At 61.2% G+C, this 20,176-nt stretch overlaps 2 protein-coding genes and 1 long non-coding RNA gene across 4 annotated transcripts; all 3 read left to right on the forward strand.

Annotated features, from left to right (window-relative positions):
• The first annotated feature begins 332 nt into the window (after nucleotides 1–332).
• On the forward strand, nucleotides 333–7,649 carry LOC103346247 (leukocyte-associated immunoglobulin-like receptor 2). 2 transcript variants are annotated; one of them, XM_089319850.1, is made up of 5 exons: nucleotides 333–593; nucleotides 754–789; nucleotides 1,677–2,012; nucleotides 4,549–4,605; nucleotides 5,960–7,649. In XM_089319850.1, the coding sequence occupies exons 1-4, from the start codon at nucleotides 545–547 to the stop codon at nucleotides 4,578–4,580; spliced, it is 453 nt and encodes a 150-aa protein (XP_089175976.1). In that variant the 5' UTR covers nucleotides 333–544; the 3' UTR covers nucleotides 4,581–4,605; nucleotides 5,960–7,649. The 2 variants fall into 2 exon arrangements, with proteins under 2 accessions (XP_089175976.1, XP_089175975.1); XM_089319849.1 differs by lacking the exons at nucleotides 4,549–4,605; nucleotides 5,960–7,649 and adding an exon at nucleotides 3,601–4,292.
• A 1,650-nt stretch (nucleotides 7,650–9,299) lies between these two features.
• On the forward strand, nucleotides 9,300–17,358 carry LOC108176037 (leukocyte immunoglobulin-like receptor subfamily A member 5). The gene is made up of 10 exons (XM_089320129.1): nucleotides 9,300–9,565; nucleotides 9,709–9,742; nucleotides 9,910–10,193; nucleotides 10,336–10,632; nucleotides 14,901–14,936; nucleotides 15,183–15,311; nucleotides 15,472–15,507; nucleotides 15,677–15,964; nucleotides 16,051–16,353; nucleotides 16,719–17,358. The coding sequence occupies exons 3-10, from the start codon at nucleotides 10,055–10,057 to the stop codon at nucleotides 16,853–16,855; spliced, it is 1,365 nt and encodes a 454-aa protein (XP_089176255.1). The 5' UTR covers nucleotides 9,300–9,565; nucleotides 9,709–9,742; nucleotides 9,910–10,054; the 3' UTR covers nucleotides 16,856–17,358.
• LOC127486924 (uncharacterized) lies at nucleotides 10,634–12,381 on the forward strand. The gene is made up of 3 exons (XR_016225070.1): nucleotides 10,634–11,305; nucleotides 11,821–11,999; nucleotides 12,137–12,381. It is a non-coding gene; the product is annotated as an uncharacterized LOC127486924 (long non-coding RNA).
• Nucleotides 17,359–20,176: the final 2,818 nt, after the last annotated feature.

Consider the following 20,176-nt stretch of genomic DNA (forward strand, 5'->3'; position numbering starts at 1 on the left):
TTGCCAGCTCCTGTTTCTGGGAGGGGGACTTCCTCCAACCAGACGCAGGGCTAAGGAAAGGACAGATGCCTGCGGGTGCCTTTGCACCCGAGGCTGTGACGAGCCGCCATAGTTCTCTCCTGGGTCCCCACCCCAGAGCAGGCAGCTGAGAGCCTGCGCTCTGCCCTCCACCCCAAACACGGCTGAGGATGGGGTCTTCCATTCTGTCTGGGACCCGGGACCACTTATTCACCTCTGGGGATGGCAGGCACTCCTAGGGACTTCTGAGGAGCGGTGCCTACCAGAACGGTACTGTCCCCACGTCTGAATCTGGTGGGGCTGGAGTGGGGGGGGGAGGGGACCAGGCAGGCACAGCGCAGGGGGCAGCGGTGGCGGAGGCCTGGTCCCATGGTCCCCAAAGCCTTTTCTGTCCTGGGCCCGTCCTCAGGGGAGGGGCTGCTCCCTTCCTGTGAGGCCACAGATGAGGAACCCGTGACGTCTCCCCACTCATCTCCAGCCGGGCTCTGGGCCTGCGCCCCTCACAGCTGCTCTGCTCCACGGGACCATGGGTGGCAGGGACAAGACCCCGGCCCTCACTGCCCTCCTCTGCCTGGGTGAGCCGGGGACACGGGGACAATGGGACCCCTACAGGTGCTGGAGGGGACAGCGCCCTGCCCCAGCTGGGACCCCAGGGCTCAGAGGACCAGGGCAGACCTGGGCATCTCTGCAGGGGTGGGGAGTGGGGAGCAGCTCTCATGGGGACCTCTCTTCCAGGGCTGTGCTGGGCACCAGGGGATAAGGCAGAGGCGGGTGAGTCCTCCCCTGACCTGGCTCAGCCCCGGGGCCCAGGCAGCTCAGGGTTAAGGAGCCCAGTGGGCTGGGCTGATGGTGATGGCTGGGAGGGGCTGGGAGTGGAGCTGGGGAAGGGGGCGGGGGAGGGGCGGCACCCGGGGTCTGCAGCTCTGATTCCCTTCCAGGGACCCTCCCCAAGCCTTCCATCTGGTCCGTCCCAGGCTTCCTGGTCGCCGTGGGGAGCCCTGTGACCCTCTGGTGCCAAGGGTCTCTGCAGGCTGAGGTCTATCTTGTGTATAAAGAGGGCAGGCCTCTGGGCCGGGGTCGAGTTGGTTCTGAGCAGAGCCCACCCCCGCTCACACCACACTCATCTCCCGAAGCCTGCAGGATGCCAGCAACTCATTGGCAGGTCCCTCCAAATCAGAGTTCCAAAACCGCTTCTTCTCATGTCCGTCTCTTGCTGGACAGCTCCTTCGGAGTCGGAAGCTCAGGCAGGTGCAGCTGTCACCTGGGGTGCACGACCCCCCTTTCTGCTCCAAAACCCTGTGGCCACCAGCATTGAGGCCACCTTTGAGGCAGAAGGGCTGCTGTTGCTCCAGCCATCACCTCTGCTTTCAGGCTGGAAGAGAAGGAAAGGCAGACAGGATAAGAAACAGGCCCTAGGGGCGTAATGCTGCCCTTGAAGCCCCTTTCTGGGAGTCTCAACAGTAAGGCTCTGTCTCACTGGCACAGACGTGGTCTCACGGCTGCACAGAACCGAGTCCAGGGTTCGTGAGCACGGCACCCCCAGAGGCAGGCTCAGAGCCCTGGGCAGGAATGGGGTGCACTCCTTCCCTTCCGCCCCTCACGAGCGGGACGGGCGGCTTCCTCCAAGGGGCGCTGAGCTCCCATCTGCTCCCTCCTAGAGGCCTGGCCCAGTCCCTCCATCTCCGCTGAGCCAGGCCCCACGGTCCTCCTGGGGCAGCCCGTGACCATCGTGTGTCGGAGCCCTGCTGGGTTTGACACCTTCCGCCTGGAGAAAGAAGGAATATTGGTCAAGATTGAGAGGAGCGCGTCGCCTAACCAGAGGGAGGCGCGGTTTCCCCTCCTCGCCACGGACGCAGACACGGCTGGGCGGTACCGCTGCGTCTCCTATAAATCAGGCGCCTGGTCTGAGCGCAGTGGAGAACTGGAGCTGGCGGTGATCCCTGAGGACGTCCCCCGGGCCTCCGACCCCGGCCCCGTCTCAGCTGTGCCCTCAGGTCTCTGTCCAGTCCTGGGCCCTGGGCTGTCCTAGCAGCCACCCTTGTCTGCAGCCTCCCCGCCCCCACCCCCGCTCCGCAGCCTGTTGCCCCTCCTTGTACACGCGTGTGTTTCCTCTGCCTCCCACGCTGGAGCCCTGCCCTCCTCTGCTCACAGCGGTGGCCTGGACACAGCTCAGAGGCGTGGGCTTGTGGCCGGCCCTTCTCACAGTCCCGGGGGCTGGGTCTCCAGATACGGGGCGGGGACTGACCCGCTCACAAGCAAGCGCGTGTCTTTGAGCTCAGGGTCATGTGTCAACGGCACTTCCCACTGCCGTGGCCTTGGTTCCCCTTGGCGGCCCGGGCACTCTGTCCCCTCTGCCGTGGGGCGGGTGCCGGGGTGGACAGCCCCTGGCCGTGACGGGCTGCTGCTTGGGGAGAAGCAGGGGGTGAGGTCCGGAGGGAGGGGCGAAGCGTGGGAATGGGGAGAAAGCAGAAGGGGCCGGAAGTGAGGGCGGTGGGGGGCTCTGTCCCTGCGGCCGCCTGTCCCTGCGCCTGTGCGTCCTGCGTCTCTATCTCTGCGTCTGCACAGATGCACAGGTGCGATTTTAACTCACGAGGAGCCGCACAAAGACCGCAATGCTGGAGAGACGGGAGACACCATGAACGGGGGTGACAGGAACACCGCCTCCCTGTCCGTGTCTGGGCGGTGGAGTGGCCCCCGTCTAGACCGCCTGCCCAGCCATCTGTGCCATTGGAAGGGAGCCTTCCCCACCCCCACCCCCACCCCCACCCTGGGGGGGCTCAGGCCAGAGCAGGACCTACTGATTCGTGACGGGTCCACCCCACGGGATCGGCTTCCTGGGCCATCCCTGGGGCTGGGACCCTGCACAGGAGCCGCCCCCCACCGCAGCCCTGGGCTCCATGTTCCCAGGAGACCCCGGATGTCGGGACGGAGGAGAGTCCCCGAGGGGAGGGTGAGCAGGGGTCTCACCAGGAGCTGAAGCTGACAGCTGAAGCCGGGGGAGGGGCAAGGAGATGGAGGAGGTACAGAAGTGCACCAGCAGGGCAGGGGCGCCCCCGCCCCGCACCCCGGAGCCAGGCCCGCGGGCTCCGAGCCATGAGGGGCCCTGGCCAAGCCTGGCCTCCTCGCTGAGGGGAGCAGGGACTCTGCCTCCCGCGGAGGGGGTGGGCGCCACCCAGCCGTGAACTCTGTCCTTTTGTCCCCCAGCCCCGCTTTACTCCTGAAGAATCTGAGATCCAAGAGGGGGTGAACCACTCTGGCTCCGAGCTGTGGGCCTGGGGCTGGGAACCCAGGGATCTCTGGGCGCTGGGGTGGGGTGCGGAGAGAGCCAGGCCATGCTGGGCCACGTGCTCCCGATGAAGACGCAGCCTTGGGAGCCGTTGTCAGCCCCTCACCCGCCCGGCTCCCAGGGGTCTCCCTCCCCAGGAGCGGGCCCCCGACTGGTGAGCCACCTGGGGACCCTGTCCAGGGGATGTGCCCCGGGGGGCAGTCTAGTCAAGAAGGCAGGGGCCAGCTCCTGTTCCAGGAGTCCTGGGAGCGGCTGGATGCCGCCCACTGGTCAGTAACACCCCCCTTTTGTTCCAGCCCCCACCTTCCCAGGAGTACCCGGTGTTGAACGGCGTCCGCCTGGGCCTGGCCGGGCTGGTCTTGCTGATCCTGGCGGCAATCCTGGCAGAAGCTTGGCACAGCTTGCGCAGGGCCCGGCAGGGGTGTCTGGGATGGACACAGCAGGGCGCCCTCCAAGGAGTTTAGCTCCCAGGGCTCCAGGAAGGACAGCCAAGGGCTCTGGGCCAGGGGCCAGGGACAGGGTGCCCCAGGTGCACCTGCCAAGTCCAGACGGAGAGCAGCAGCGACGCCTCCCAGCCTCTCCTGAGCGAGCGTGTGCCTCGGCATCGCCACAGCCCCTTGCCCACTCCTTCCTGGGTCTCACCTCCTCCCCGTCCCATGGGGGACACCCTCTGCCCCGCCCAGGTCATTGCCTGGGTCCTCACGCCTGTCTCTGTGGCATCAGCACTTGGGGCGTCCCTGTCCCAGCTGTGCAGGCGATGCCCGCGCTGGAATCTCGCCCGTCTCTCGCTCCTCCTGGCACTGGACATTTGCAGCTGCTGGGAATGGGGGCCTTGTGACTCAGAGCCCTGAGTGACACCTGTCGGAGCGGCCCCAGAGTGCAGCTCTCTGTCATCAAGCGATGGCTTTTCTGTTCTGTCTGATACAACTATAGCCTTCCTCGCTCTCTTTGGTTTCCGTTTGCATGAAATAAAATGTTCACCCACTCACTTTGAGCCTAAGTGTGTTCCTTAAGGTAAACTGAGTCTCTTGTAGACGGCCTAGCGGTGTCTTGTTGTCTGAACCCAGTCAGCTGTTCTGTGTGTCTTTTGATGGAGAGTTTAATCCGTTTGTATTTAACATAACTATTAGATTTTCATGGTACCTTTGTTCCATGTTGCCTCTCTTGCTGCCTTATTGTGATTTGGTGATTTTTTTTGTAACAGTAAGTTTTGATTTCTTTCTTTTTGTCTTTTGTGTATTTAGTGCAAGGTGGTGTGTGTGTGTGGTTATGGTGAGGCTTCCATGAAACATCTCATAAATGTAAGTACATTTCCACCACGTGAACTCTACAGCTCGGCTTCCCCTCCTTCCACATCTTATGCTACTGCTGTCACAACTTGAATGTTTAATGTATTGTGTTGGGGTCAGCGCTGTGGCTCAGCAGGTAAAGCCGCTGCCTGCAGCACCGACATCCCATGTGGGCGCCGGTTTGAGTCTTGGCTGCTCCACTTCCCATCCAGCTCTCTGCTATGGCCTGGGAAAGCAGTGGAAGATGGCCCAGGTGGTTGGGCCCCTGCACCCGCATGGGAGACCCGGAAGAAGCTCCTGGCTCCTGGCTTCGGTTCGGCGCAGCTCTGGCCGTTGTGGCCAACTGGGGAGTGAACCATCAGACAGAAGACCTCTCTCTCTCTCTCTGTCTCTCTCTCTCTCTCTTCCTGCCTCTCTTTCTCTCTGTGTGTATCTCTTTCAAGTAAATAAATAAGTAAATAGAAAAAAGGGCAGTTTCTGTGATGTTTAAAGAAAATATTGTGTCCCATTAACAAACACAACAGCTGCAGTCACTTTTCAGCACTTTCGTCTGTTTACTTGTAGTTCCAGGTAAGAGCGGTACCGGCACCGTGATGCACGGTCAGGGTGTTCCCAAGCTGACTGCATTTCACCTTTGCGGTGCGCTCCATACCTTCTAGTTTTCATATTGCATGTATTCTGTTTTTATGACAAAATATTTATTTATTTCTTTTTATTTGAAATCAGAGTGACAGAGAGAGGGAGAAAGAGACAGAAAGATCTTCCATCTGCTGGTTCACGCCCCAGAGGCTGCAGCGGCCGAGCCTGGAGCCCCATGCAAGGGCCCCACGAGGGCACAGGGACCCAGGCACTGGGCCGTCTGCTGCCGCCTTCCCAGGCACATTAGCAGGGAGCTGGGTGGGAAATGGAGCAGCCGGTGTTCCCAAAGGCTTGGTCCCTGTCCGCTGTGCTAAGTCAAAATCATGAGCAAGAGTTGAGGGTAAAGGAAGAAGAGTTTAATCTGTCATCAGATGAGGGCGACTGGAGACTGACGTCTTACTGATGCCTTCCTGCGTGGCTGGGCTGGGGCTGACCACAGGGCCGTCTCAGGCGCCAGCGCAGCTGCCAGGATTCTTGCTTGTGGGCTTGGCTGAGAGCAGAGAGACGCAAAGAACCGAGTGAGGAGATCCCAGGTTCCGGCTGTGGGGACGAAGCCCTCCCAGCCTGGAGCCCTTCCTGGCTCACCCCTTTGCGTTTTGGTCCGACACATTGGGACCGCGGCCTCGCTGACCGGGAGCTACGGCCAGATCCCGCAGCTTCCGCAGCCGGCTCTCTGCAGGCCGGATCCTGGAGTCCCAAGCAGGCCTTCTCTGTTTATACACATCAGCATCAACGAGCCTCAGGATGCGGCAAGGAAAAGATGGATGTATTCGGTCCAGTTGCACGGACACTCAAACCGGCCCTCTGACGTGGGCCGCCGCCAGTGGAAGTGACGTGGGCCGCCACCAGTGGAAGTGACGAGGGCCGCTGCCAGTGGAAGTGACGTGGGCCGCCGCCAGTGGAAGCAGCAGCCTAACCTGCGCACCAGCCCCAGCCAGCGCTCTCGTCCTGCTGCCCCGACTCCCGCTCACTCCCCGCGCAGGCCGGGTCTAGTGTGATGTGCTCCCTCCCTCGCTTTCACCCGGGAAACCTTTATCACTTGTGTATTCCTGATGGACAACCTTGCTGGGCACAGAATTCTTCCCCCCTCCCTCCCGTGCTGAGAAGTTGGTTGCCTTCTTGCAGGGGCTCCGCGGGGGGAGGGGCCGCCAGTTGCTGCTCTCTGCTTTCGCATCTCCATTTGTCTGTCACTCTGCAGAGTCTGCTTACGGGGACACCCAGCGGAGACCCCGCCTTTCATCTCCTAGTTCTGCTCCTTCGTGGATCCGGACATTCACCTTGCTCTTCAGATTTATCAAGTTTCCGCCATTCTTCTTCTTAAAAGATCTCAATTTCAGGGGCTGGCGCTGTGGCTAGTGGGTAAAGCTGCCGCCCGCAGTGCCGGCATCCCGTGTGGGCTGTGGAGACCCAGCTGCTCTACCTCCGATCCAGCTCTCTGCTGTGTGTGGCCTGGGAAAGCAGTGGAAGATGGCCAAGTGCTTGGGCCCCTGCACCTGCAGGGGAGACCTGGAGGAAGCTCCTGGCTCCTGGCTCCAGGTCAGCACAGCTCCAGCCATTGCAGCCATGTGGGGAGTGAACCAGAGATGGAAGACCTCTCTCTCTCTCTCTCTCCACCTCTCCTCTCTCTGTGTAGCTCTGACTTTCAAGTAAATAAATAAATCTTAAAAAAACCAAAGCGCTGGTGACTCGCTGAGCCCCGGGAGCTCTGTGTCCTACAATCACAGCCTCCTTGTGTTGAAGACACCGGGGAGGGCCTGCACCTGTTCAGGCTCGCGGTTGGGAACGTCACCTCCACGGCCGACTGCAAACCTGTGTGCCCTCTCGAACGTTATCACCCAGACCTGGAGAAGGAGCCCAGGAGCCAGAGCAGAGCCGTGGGCAGGGCAGGAGAGGCACTGAGGGGCAGAAAAGACTGGGAGGTGGCGATGGAGGGAGGAGGAGGAGGCGCTGAGGAGGTCAGAGGGAGGGGGCTGGGAGAAACCAAACCACACGCCACGCCCTCTGGGTCCGTGGCTGTCATAGCAGCACCGCCCAGGGTCCCCTCCTTGGGGGCCCCGTGGACCCCTGCGTGGAGCAAGGCAGGCAGGGGCCCCTCACTCACACCTGCTTCACCCGTGAACCCCGCCAGACAGCTCCACCCCAGCGGAGACACCAGTGTCTCTGCCCCTCGTTGCTGGTGATGCAGCCCCCACACGCATGTCCCCGCCCCCATAGCAAACCCAACCACAGCCACGCCCAGGGCCCACGTGAACAGTGGGGGCGCTGGCAGCCCCCCCCACGGGCGGCTCCGTGCAGGGCAGGCAGCAGGGTCCCCGGACTGGACTCACGGCTGCTTCCTCCCCTGATGCACGGAAGGATGCACGTGGAGGCCTCGAGGGGTGCAGGAACGCAGAGTTCGTGAGTGCACCCCAGGATCAGGCCAGCTGGAACGAGAGAAAGAGGTGAGTACAGGGGCACAACACACACGCCATAGAGAAAACCCTCCATGGGGGCCTCAGCGATCCAGGTCATCCAGGTGAGGGGAGCACACAACCTACAGGCCATGGGAGACCAGGAAGTCCTGTGGTCGTGCCCTGCCACGGCCTCCACAGTCAAGATTCAAATTCCAGTGAGTCTGCAGCAGGCTGATAATCAGGTAGGGCCCGGAATGATGCTGCCAAAATCCAGATGGCCCTTGGGAGAAGAAGCGTCCTCACCCACTCCCATCCCCACGCCCATCCCCCAGCCAGAGGCATAGGGCTCATTCTGGGGTGTGGCTTGATTGAATATTCAAAGAGGGGTGGAATTTGGGGCGGGGCTGCAGCACCACCCATTTCCAGGCCCTCTTTTGGAAAAGCCAGAAGTGTCAGGGAGCCCAGGTGCATGATGGGAGTGAGAGGATCCCCCACACACAGGAATTTCGTGGGAGGACCCCATGGTCGTCCCGGGGGTCCCCTCAGGCGGCCCTCCTGGCTGTTTCCAGCTGGCCCAGTTCTGCCTGTGCATCATCGTGGAACTTGTGGTTTCCCCGTAGGAAGGCAGGGCCTGGTGGCTCGGGAGCTGCTTGTGCAGGCCTGGCCCGAGAGGCCAGGCGGCAGGCAGCCTGTGGCTTGGAGCTGGCCAGCAGCGGTTGGGTTGGGGCCCTCGGACCCCAGCTGCTTCCCCCAGCCGCCCACCCACCTCCCACCATAGCTGACTGTGGCAGCTTCAGCCCCAGGCCACCCACTGCCCACTGCCCACTGCCTGCTCCTGTCTCAGCGCCCCTGAGAGCCCAGAGAGGCCTGCCGGGCAGGGACACTGGGGCTCCGAGCAGCTCATCCCTGGATGCGGCTGGGCTCGGGCGCCCCCCCCCCACAGGATGCCCCTCCCCCACACTCACCTGTTCTTGTGGATCCAGGCCCCTCTTTCTCCCACACAGCAACCTACAAAACCGTAGGAGGGTTCTCCACCATCTGAATCTGTTTTGTTAAAGATGTGTTTGGAAGGCAGAGTGAGAGAGAGGCAGAGAGGAAGGTCTTCCATCTGCTGGTTCACCCCCTAAATGGCTGCAACGGCCGGAGCTGGGCCGATCCAAAGCCAGGAGCCTGGAGCTGCTTCTGGGGCAGGGCCCAAGCACTGGGGTCACCTTCCACTGCTTCCCCGGCCATGGCAGGGGGCGGGATCGGAAGAGCAGCTCTGGACCAGGAAGCTGTGCCCATATGGGATGCCAGCGCACTACCCACAGCGCCAGCCCCCACCACCCGAGTATTTGTCACAGCTCCCTGCAGGAGTCTTGGGCCCGGGAATTCCAGGAAGGATCCTGTCAGTTTCAGCCATGAAATGTCATGCATGACACACGGCTACACATGGAGGCGCCCTGTGCCCGCTGGGGACGTGGTGCCCCGACACGGCAGGAAGGAAGTTGGCCCTTGCGAAACATCTGGTGGGAAATGTGCCTGGGGCTGGGATCCTGCATGCTGTGTGCACAGCAACTGAAGGCGGAGACAAGACACCCCGGGGCAGGAGTCAGCCCACTAGGAGGGCCACTAGGGAGGCCCCGTGTCCATGATGCTGGGTCCTGGCCCTGGGAGAGGAGGGCGGAGCTGGCTGACAGGGCGGGGGCGGGGCCCCCATCCCTGCAGGGAGCCTGTGCCCTCCCCATCCTGGGGACTGAGGGCCTGGCTGGGGGTGAGGTGCGGTTCCCCTTCCTGTGGGGGTGCGGGTGGAACAGCCCTGCAATTCTGGGAAGACCCGGCCTCCAAGCTTCCACACCTGGTGTGTGCCCGTGCCGTGGGCGCTGTGCCGGGGCCGGTCAGGAGACGCCATGACCCCGTCCTTCGTGGTCCTGCTCTGCCTGGGGAGACAGGAAGACAGGGTGAGGAGACCCTGCTCTGGGAGGGACCCCGCCCCTGCCCACTGCCAGGCCCTGCTCCCTGGAGACCCCAGGCTCAGGAGCCCCGGGGAGGAGAGCACCTGCGCAGGGGCAGGGGCAAACTCTCACGGGGAGCTCTCCTCCAGGGCTGTGCAGGCCCCAGGACCCGAGTGCAGGCAGGTGAGTGTGCCCCCCACTGTGCCGGTCCCCCCCCACCCCATGGGACAAGGGCCACCCCGGGCAGCTGGGGTGGGGACAGCAGCCCTGTCTGGTGAGGAGGGCGTCTGGGAGGGTCCTGGCCTGCGAGGGGACATGGTCCTGGGACCCAGCCTCTGGTTGCCTTCCAGGGACCCTCCCCAGACACAGCGTCCAGGATAGCCAGGCTCTGTGATCACCCTGGGCAGGCCTGGGACCCTGTGGTGTCAGGGGACCCTGGAGGCCCAGGAGTGCCGTCTGTATAGAGAGGGAATCCCAGAGCCCTGGGACAGAGCGATGCCCCTGGAGCCCGGAAACAAGGTCAAGTTCTCCATCCCTCTCATGGCTGAGGTGTATGTGGGGCGCTACCGCTGTGTCTGCCTCAGCGCTGCTGGCTGGTCAGAGCCCAGTGATGCCCTGGAGCTGCGGGTGTCAGGTGAGGGTCACGCAGGGTCCCTGCCCCACAGGCTGTGCCCTCAGGGAGGGGTCTGCTCCCAGGGGTCCCCCTCTCATAGCGCAGCCCTGGAGGTACCGTGGGGGGTGAGCCCTGCTTCACATGACTGCTCCTCCTCTCCCAGGAGCCTACGGCAAGCCCAGCCTCTCAGCGCTGCCCAGCCCCGTGGTGACCTCAGGGGGCAATGTGACCCTCCAGTGCCGCTCCCAGCTGGGATTCCACAGGTTCATTCTGACAGAGGAGGGGGCGCCCTGGGCTGCCAGGACCTGGAGCTCAGAGCCACGCCCTAGTGCGCAGTCCCAGGCCCTGTTCCCTGTGGGCCCTGTGACTCCCGGTCGCAGGTGGGCGTTCCGATGCTATGGCTCCTACAGGGAGAATCCTTCTGTGTGGTCAGAGCCCAGTGACGCCCTGGAGCTGGGGTGACAGGTGAGGAAGCCGCAGCCTGAGCAGGAGCTGGGTAGGTCACGGAGACACTGAGAGGAGGGTACATGGGAACTGGGCAAGGGGCCTGGGGCTCCTGGGCCAGACACCCAGAGTGAGGGCGGTGGGACTGCAGGGCAGGAGGGATAGGGTGTGGGCGGAGCCAGTGTGCAGCCCCCCCCCTTCCCTCCTGACCCAGCAGTGCCCTCGGTGGTCCCTGCAGAGGGCCTGACGGGCTCTGCCCAGCGCCCTGGCCGGCAGCCCCAGGCCGGGCTCCCACCGCGGGCGAGCATTGCAGAACTCTACAGGACCCACCCAGGACGGGCCTCACACCCCGGGGTGTCTATTAGAGTAGGACAGAGACTATCGAGCCCAGTGGGGCCTGGTCATGGCCCAGGGTGGGCCCGGGACCTGCTCCTGTAGGGAGAGGCTCGCCAGGCTTGGCTGCCACATGTCTCTCCCCTGCGGAGTTCCCTGGTGGCTCCAGAACACAGACAGAGTGATGTGTGGGCGACTTCCACGAGGACCACGCTGAACTGCGTCGCGAGACGAGAGGCTGGGAAGCACAGAGTGTGGAGCAGGCCGGGGTCTCCTTCTCCTCACTGTCCTGTGCCTGTTCTCAGGAGGACCAGAGCCCAGCAGCCCCTCGCACCCCCAGCCAGGCTCCCCCGCTGGTGAGTGAGCTACAGGCCTGACCCAGGGCTCAGGCTACTGCGGGGAGTAGGGGGTCCTGGGTCACTGGGGCTGGCCGGCCTGATGACCCCTCCGTGCACAGCCCCAGCCCCAGCGCCCCAGGACCACACCCTGGAGAACCTCATCCGCATGGGCGTGGCGGGCTTGGTCCTGCTGGGCCTCGGGCTTCTGCTGGCAGAGGCTTGGTACAGCCACAGAAGGACCCGGGCTATAGGCCGGCGGTGACCTGGAGAGAGGACAGAGCTGGGTCAGAGAGGCTGTGCCCCGGGGGCGGGGGAGGCGGGAGGCCTGACATGAGTGGTGAGAAGCTTCGGGGAAGTGGGCGGAGCTCACCTGGGGTTGTGGGAATCCTGCTCAGGGGCAGGGACCCTGGTGGGCCGCTGGTGGTGCTGCTCCCCCGGGCTCCCACGCGCATTCTGGGAAGCGGCTCCGCCCTCCCACAGCCCTGCCCACCTCCCTGCAGGCTCCCGTGGCATTCTGTCCTGTTCCTCTCCAGGGACCGCACACAGCTCAGTGGCCCTGAGTCTCCACAGGAGCCTGGGACCTGCCGCCCACAGAGAGGGCAACGCCGGGATTTGCTCCCCTTGACCTTCAGCAAGTGGGCCAGGATGTGGTGGGACACCTGTCACTCAAGATAGATTTAAAATTCTGCTCACCAAAAGGAGGCCATGACAGGTGGGGCCAGATGTGGGAGGTCAGAATCAATAGATCTGGGCTGGTGCTGTGACTTAATGGATAAAAGCTGCTGCCTGCGGTCCCGGCATCCCCTGTGGGCACCGGTTCAAGTCCTGGCTGCCCCACGTCCAATCCAGCTCTCTGCTGTGGCCTGGGAAAGCAGTAGAAGATGGCCCAAGTGTTTGGGCCCCTGCATCCATCTGGGAGACCCAGAAGAAGCTCCTGGCCCCTGGCTCTTGGCTCCTGGCCCTGGCTCCTGGCTCCTGGCTGGAGATCAGACAAGCTCCAGCTTTGAGGACCCATTGGGATGAAACCAGCAGATGGATACCTCTCTCTCTCCTTCTCTCTGTAACTCTGATTTTTAAATAAATATTTTTAAAAACGTGTGGCTTATCAAACTCTAAGGTAAAATCCCAGATGACCGTGGGAATCCACCCTCTGAGAGGACCACACAGAAGTGAAAGAAAGTGTGTGCAGGGTTTCTTCAGGCACGGGAAGTTCAAGGTCATCTGGATTTCTCAATGCACAACTAACGTAAACCCCACAACACGGCGGCTCTGGCGGACGGCAGCACCCGGTGTTCTGGAAGAGTGCGGATGCCTGCCCGGCTTCCTCTGGTGGCTGGTTACTCTGCTTGTCCGTGTGGTGCAAGTCTGCGTTTCCCACAGAGTTCACGGAGGGGGTTTGAGAGAGTGCTGTGGATTCTGCACCAGTGTTTCCAGTTATGGGCTGGGACCCCACCCCACCACAGCGTAGCTGAGGGAGTAAAGCCAACACCTGCAGCGCCGGCATCCCATATGACCACCAGTTCCAATCTCGGTTGCCCCACTTCTGATCCAGCTCCCTGCTAATGCCCCTGGGAAAGCAGCAGAGGATGGCCCAAATGCTTGGGGCCCTGCACTCACGTGGGAGACCCAAAAGAAGCTCCTGGCTTCAGCCTGGCCCAGCCATCTGGGGAGTGAGCCAGAAGGTGGCAAATCTCTGTTGCCGTCTCTCCTCTCTATGTCTCTACCTCTCGAATAAATAAATCAGAGTTTACAAATAATTTTTAAACACTCCTAGAAGGAAATACCTGGGTAAATATGACCTCAGACTTCATCACAGCGTCTTAGCTGTGATTCTGAAAGTACGAGGAACAAACAGGAAAATGGCTGCATTGATCATCCTCAAAACTTCAGAACTCTGTGCACCGTGGACAGCTATGAAGGGAACAGGAAGACAACGAACACATTGGATGCAGATCTGGAAGCCACAGTAGGAAAAGCAAGGGTGCAACTCACTCAGCACAAGGGAAGGGAAGTGCAAATAATGCCAGAGAGAGGCACCCCCCACGCCACCTCACTGGTCACTTCTCGAGGACACAGTAGGCAGAGTGTGGTCAGAGTGTGGGGAAATCGCAGCCCTGAGACGTGGCTGGAATGTGCAGGGTTTGGCCAGTGTGGCAAGAGGCTCATAGTTCCTCAAAGCACCACACCCAGCGTCAGCACAGCACAGAGCAACCCACCCCCTGCATGGAGTCAGTTGCTCCTGTTGACCCACATCCTGGCAAGGGTCAGGGTCAGGTGCAGTGCTCACCAGTGTGCTGAGTGCAGGTTCCGTGGAGCGTTCTCACCACCGAGGGCCAGGGGGAGGCCCTGACAACCACCCAGGGACTGTGCACACAGGCATCCATCCAAGCACGGCCGGCCAGGACAGGAGCCAGATGTGCACCGGGGATGGGGGCTCAGGGAGGTGGGTCCCTGGCTCCGTAGGAACTCTGATGAGCCCCAGGAAGCCGTGAAGTGAGGATGTGTGGGGCTTAGGGGCACAGCCACACACAATGGGCCTCACATAGCACCCTTCCTAGAAACACCCAGGGCTTTAAGCCCACAGAGCCCTGGGTCTGGGCAGGGCTGTGGAGGCCAGAGGGGGTCGCTGCATTTCTGCGTCTCTGCTGTGAACGCCACTGCATGCACGCTTTGCCAGCTCCTGTTTCTGGGAGGGGGACTTCCTCTCAACCAGACGCAGGGCTAAGGAAAGGACAGATGCCTGTCAGTGCTGAGCCACCCGAGGATGTGATGAGCCACCGTGCGTTCTCTTGTGGGGCCCCCACCCCAGAGCAGACAGCTCCACCCCCAAACACGGCTGAGGATGGGGTCTTCCATTCTGTCTGGGACCCGGGACCGCTTCTGATTCACCTCTGGGGTCAGCGGGCGCTCCTAGGGACTTCTGAGGAGGGGTGCCTACCAGAACGGTGCTGTCCCCACGTCTGAATCTGGAAGGGACACTGCAGGACCCTGAGACCGGAGTGCTGCAGCCACGGCCATCCAAGGAGGGGAGGTCTCGGGCATCCCCCCACCACAGAGATGCTGGGGGACGACGTCACCTGTTCAGGTCGCACAGGAAGCGGCACCCCCATGTCATCCAGGAGCACGGAGCCCAGGTGCTCAGATCAGGGGAGGAGAGGCCGTGGGGGACTCAGGACACAGGTGCCGGGGATCCCCAGCCCCACGTGGAGTGTGGTTCCACACGAGCCCAGTCCCCTGCTCCAAGTCCCCCTCAATCAGAGAAACCCAGCACAGGGTGTGGGGCATGGGTCACCAGCTGGCCCGGGGCCAGGGTATCCCATGCTCTCAGTTCCCAGAGGAGCTTGGGGCCTGTGCTCCAAGACACCCTCCCTCCTCAAGCCCCTAGCAGGGACCCAAGCCCGCCAGCTCCCAGCAGGACCCCAACCCAGGCCCGTGTCCCCTGTTGTGGGCCCTCCTGCACCTGCCACAGACACAGATGGGCTGCAGCTCAGCCACACGGGGGGTCTGCCTTCTTCATCTGCTCTCATCAGCTCTGAGAGGCCTGGAAGATTCTGTCACCCTCCCCACGGGATCCAGCCCTCCCCCTCCCCTCCCCTCCCCTCCCCCGCCCCAGCCCCCACAACTGCACTCAACCGCTCAGGAAAGGGAAGTGCGTGTCTCGGCCATCCGGCCTGTGCAGGGAGAACCAGAACCCTAACTGGACAGAGAGTGGACTCCTGGAGGGGTGGGGCTGGAGTAGGGGAGGGAGGCCGGGCAGTCACAGTACAGGGGGCAGCAGAGGCGGAGGCCTGGTCCTAGCTGTCCCTAGTGCCCGCTGTTTCCTGGGCCCCGTCCTCAGGGACAGCGGGGGAGATCGGGGAGGGGCTGCCCCCGTTCCTGTGAGGCCACAGATGAGGAACCCGTGACGTCTCCCCACTCATCTCCAGCCGGACTCTGGGCCTGCGCCCCTCACAGCTACTCTGCTCCACAGGGACCATGGGCGGCGGGGCCCAGACCCCAGCCCTCACTGCCCTCCTCTGCCTGGGTGAGCTGGGGACACGGGGAGAATGGGACCCCTACAGGTGCGGGAGGGGACAGCGCCCTGCCCCAGCTGGGACCCCAGGGCTCAGAGGACCAGGGCGGGCCTGGGCATCTCTACAGGGGTGGGGAGTGGGGAGCAGCTCTCACGGGGACTTCTCTTCCAGGGCTGTGCCGGGTGCCAGGGGATGGGGCACAGGCGGGTGAGTCCTCCCCTGACCTGGCTCAGTCCCGGGGGCTCCAGACAGCTCATGTTAAGGAGCCCAGGGGGGCTGGGCTGATGGTGATGGCTGGGAGGGGCTGGGAGTGGAGCTGGGGAATGGGGTGGGAGAGAGGCTGCACCCGGGGTCTGCAACTTTGATTCCTTTCCAGGGACCCTCCCCAAGCCTTCCATCTGGGCCGACCCAGGCCCCCTGGTCGCCGTAGGGAGACCTGTGACCCTCTGGTGCCAGGGGTCTCTGCAGGCTGAGGTCTATCATATGTATACAGAGAGCGGCCGTCATCCCTGGGAAACGAGGCCCCAGCAGGACTCCAGACACAAGGCCAGCTTCTCCGTGATCACGTCCATGAGCTCCCATGACACAGGGCAGTACTGTTGTGTGTATTGGACCTCGCTCGGCCACTCCCAGCCCAGTGACCCCCTGACCCTGGTGGTGACGGGTAAGGTTTTTCCCCTGCCCACAGAAGGAGAAACATGGACTTCACGGAGCAGCAGACCCCCAGACATTGGTTTGCTTCCCCTGCAGGGATGTTCCCGGCGCCCTCCCTGTCGGCCCAGCCAAGCCCCGTGGTGGCGTCAGGAGAGAACGTGTCCCTCTCCTGTGGTTCAGATGAGGCGGGCACTGCCCATCTGCTGAAGGAGGGTGGAGCCGGCCCCCTGCACAGCCTGGAAGCCAGATACTCCCATGGGGCTGGGGTGTGGCAGGCCACCTTCCTCCTGGGCCCCGTGGACAGCACCCAAAGGGGCATCTACAGGTGCTACCGTGCTGACACCAACAAGACTCGTGTGTGGTCACTTCCCAGTGACCCCCTGCAGCTGGAGGTGTCAGGTGAGGGCCCCAGCCCTGTCTCATCAGTCCTCATGGTCAGTGCAGGGCTGTCCCCACAGGAGGACTGGGCTGGGGGAGGGGACCTGGGGGAGGTCACAGGGAGTGAGAAACAGCAGAGGTCTCAGCCCTGGGGCCCGGGTCACCCTGTGTGGCACAGGGTTTGTGTGGGAAGTGGAGTGGATGGAACAGGGGTGTTGGGAAGGGAACTGGGCTGGGTGCACAGGCCTCTCACAAAGCCCACGCTGGGCGAGGGGACTCCCTAGACACAAAGATGTGCAGCCCTGGGCTCAGGCAGCTGCGGGGAGGTGGGGTCCTGGGTGACTGGGGCTGGCCAGCCTAGGTGACCCCTCCGTGCACACCCCCAGCCCCAGCACCCCAGGACCACACCCTGGAGAACCTCATCCGCATGGGCGTGGCGGGCTTGGTCCTGCTGGGCCTAGGGCTTCTGCTGGCGGAGGCTTGGTACAGCCACAAGAGGACCCGGGCTGCAGGCCGGCAGTGACCTGGAGAGAGGACAGCGCTGGGTCAGAGAGGCCGAGCCCTGGGGGCGGGGCAGGGGGGAGCGTGAGCACAGTGGGGAACAGTCTTCCAGCATTCGGTTGCGGGAACTGTCTGGGGGCAGCAGGGGCTCTTCCTCTATTCAGCTGTGGACTTCTCCTGCCCTGAGGTGCGAGAGCGCCCCCTGCAGACCAAATGTGGATCCGCACCATGTGCGCCTCGCGCTTAGCTCTTTCTTCATGGAGCCTTTTGCTCTGTTTCTGGTGAATTCAGTTCCCAGTGCGCATGCGTGGGAATCCACATTTCAGCCAACAACAGGGAGCTTGCGCCAAGTAACAGAATAAACGAGCGAAATAGATTTCAGGGTGGGCGGGGTCAATCCGTCTGGGGAGTGAACCAGCAGATGGAAGCCTTTCTCTCTCTCTCTCTCTCTCTCTCTCTCTCTCGGTCTGTATCTAGCTCTGTAACTCTTTCAAATAAATAAAATATATGTTTTTAAAAAGTTAATGGTGTACAACATTGGTAATGTACTACAAGTCAGCAAATAATACACTTTAAAGGGCTGGTTTTATGTTATTTGAATTTCAGCACACTAAAGAAGGAAACATGGTTCCTTGGAATTACCATCCAATCCAACAGTTCCTCTCCTGCATATAACCACAGGGATTGATGCAGGAACCCAAGAAGGTGTTTGCATCCACGGGTTCATAGCAGCCTCATTCACATGAGCCCAAAGATGCCAGCAACCAGAATATGCAGACCAGATGAGTGCGTCCACAACAGGCAGTATTTGTAGACATGGCTGATACTCTCCTGTTAGAAAAGAAGGAGGGTCTGGATAATCGTGGAGAAATCAGCCGGTGTCACAAAGAGACCATGGTCTGCTTCTGCTCTGAGAGGTGCCCGGGGGTGCAGATTCAGAGGGCAGAATGTGGACTCGGGTGTGGGGAGGGAGCATGCAGGTGCCTGCTGAGTGGGTCTGGGGTTTCTGTCTCTGTTAATGAAGATGTTTGTGACAGGTGCTGGTGGGTACACAACACAGTGAATGTGAGAGGTAGCTACAGCATGAATTAAATTTCTGTCAGGTCTGTAATCTGTGCTCTGTGAATTTCAGCTCGACAAAGGAGGCAGACACAGAGACCATTTTTGCCACCTATTTTTCCCTTTAAATGAACACGTAATAATTTGGGAGGTGCAGCGTAGTATTTGAGGGTGTGCTGATCACACCAGGGCTTTCCCATCTCGTCATGTCTTGTGTTTGGGCCCAGCTCCTCTCCTCGAGTTCTTTATAGAAACACTCAACAGGTTATGTGAGCCATGGGTGCCTCCTGTGCTGTGCAGACAGAGCCGTTCCTCTATCTGACTCCAGCTTGGGACCCGGGGACCAAACCTCCCTCATCTCTCCCCCGAGACCCTTTTCAGCGATAGTGGTCACCATCCTACTCTGTTACTATGAGACCAACTTTTCCAACTTCTGTGTAGAAGAGAGAACTTACACTGGATTCCTGGGAAGGCGTATTTCACTAAATGAGCGTGGCTGCTGTGGATCTGGGGCACCTGGTTCCCAAGGGAGCGTCCTCCTTCTTCCCTGGCACTTTCTGCGTGGAAGGAAGTCTACATGCAACGGACACCTGAGAACTAGAGCGCAACGCACCTGCTCCGGCCGTGCCTCCACTGTAGCTCTAAACCAAGGTCAGCCTAGCCCGTGTATCGAAGGGGGCATCTGGGACCCCTGCTTTCTGGAGGAGCCCGTCTGTGGTTTCTGGAAGAGAAGTGCAGGGTCTCTGAGTTTCCAGAAGAGGGTGTGCAGGGCTTCCAGAAGAGCGCTCTGGATTCCTGGGTCTATGGAAGAGCGGCCTGGGGTCTCCGGACGCGAGCCCGAGATTCCCGGGTTCCTGGAAGAGCACATTTGAACACTGTAGGTCTCCTTAAGAGGAGGCTGGGGTCTCCGGACTCGCGCCCGAGGTTCCCAGGTTTCCGGAAGAGCCCGTCTGGCATTTCCGGTCCGTCCACCATTAACCTTCTCTCTACCCGGCAGCTCCTCCTTCAGCCCCACCTGGCCCCTCGAACCCTTGGTACCACGCCCGCTTCCTGGTTTTACTTCTCGACGGTGCCAACTCCCTGAGCGCATGGGCGGCTCCTTGGCTCACCTGTCCGCAACAGTGTGGGACAGAGAGGGGATCCTGGGGCCCAGACCCCCACCGCTGCCTTCTCCTAGCGCAGGTCGGGCACAGGGGAGGAGCTACGGGAGAGGAGACCCTTAGACACCTGCCCGCCCGCGTTCCTGCGGTGCAGCTCACATCGCTGTCATCATCAACCGAGGCAAATGGGGCCCGAAGCAAGGCGTCCCACAGTGGAATAAGACTCGGCCATAGAAGAGTGAAACCCGGATGTTTTCAGGAAACCGAGGCACTGCAGACACTGTGGAAGTGAAACAAGCCAGGCACAGAGGAGAACCCACGCGGGAAGTCACTCAAGTGTGGGCTGTGAGGGACTTGGGGAGCAGAGTGGTGGTCACCAGGGGAGGGCGTGGGTGCTGGGATCCACAGGTCAGAGTGCAGAGATACAGAATCACGTGGGAGAAGAGGTCTAGAGGTGTAGTGTGTGTCATGGCAACTGTAGTTAATAACGCTCACGGCATGGGCAGCTGAAATTGCTTAAAACTGTGTCAGATGCTCCCACCACACAATAAGTCTGTGAGGTAATGCACACGTTATCTAGCTTGGGTTAGCTCTTCCACATGTGTGTGCGTGTGTGTGTTGTGTGTTTGTGTGTTTGATGTTTACATGACAATTATACAGAAATACAACTTTTGAATATCAAAGCAACGATTTCTTTAAAAGGAGAAAGTTTGTTGACCTCTCCTCTTCTCTTTCAGGCTCCTGTGACAAACCCTGCCTGTTGTGGATCAGGTTCTGGGGTTAGTCAGGACAGAACATTTCCCTGCCATGTTCTTCCTCCTCCAGCATCCTCTTGATAAAGTCCCAGTGAGTCCGGGGTGAAATGGCTCCCTGCCACAGCGCTGATGCAAGGGGTCCCGAGGAACCTTGGCTCTGGTCCTGGGAACCCCAACATCTCTGCGGTCGCCACCTGTGGTGGAATGAGAAGGCCATACCAAGATGGCCACAGGCAAGTGAGCCTCAGTTACTCAGGAATGGCTTCGGAAGCCCCCTTGGAAGCCACCTGGAAATGGAATCTGCCTGGCAACAGGATGTGATTGGTTAGGGCATAAACTGCCCGTTGACTGGATTGGCTGCCTCGGCTATATAAGCTGCTGTACCAACTGAAATAAACGAGTCTGTGGACTGCTCGCCTCTGTCCTGCT

This window comes from Oryctolagus cuniculus, chromosome 18 (genome assembly GCF_051225735.1).
Source record: "Oryctolagus cuniculus isolate XC-2025 breed Fujian yellow rabbit chromosome 18, ASM5122573v1, whole genome shotgun sequence".
Lineage (NCBI taxonomy): Eukaryota > Metazoa > Chordata > Mammalia > Lagomorpha > Leporidae > Oryctolagus > Oryctolagus cuniculus.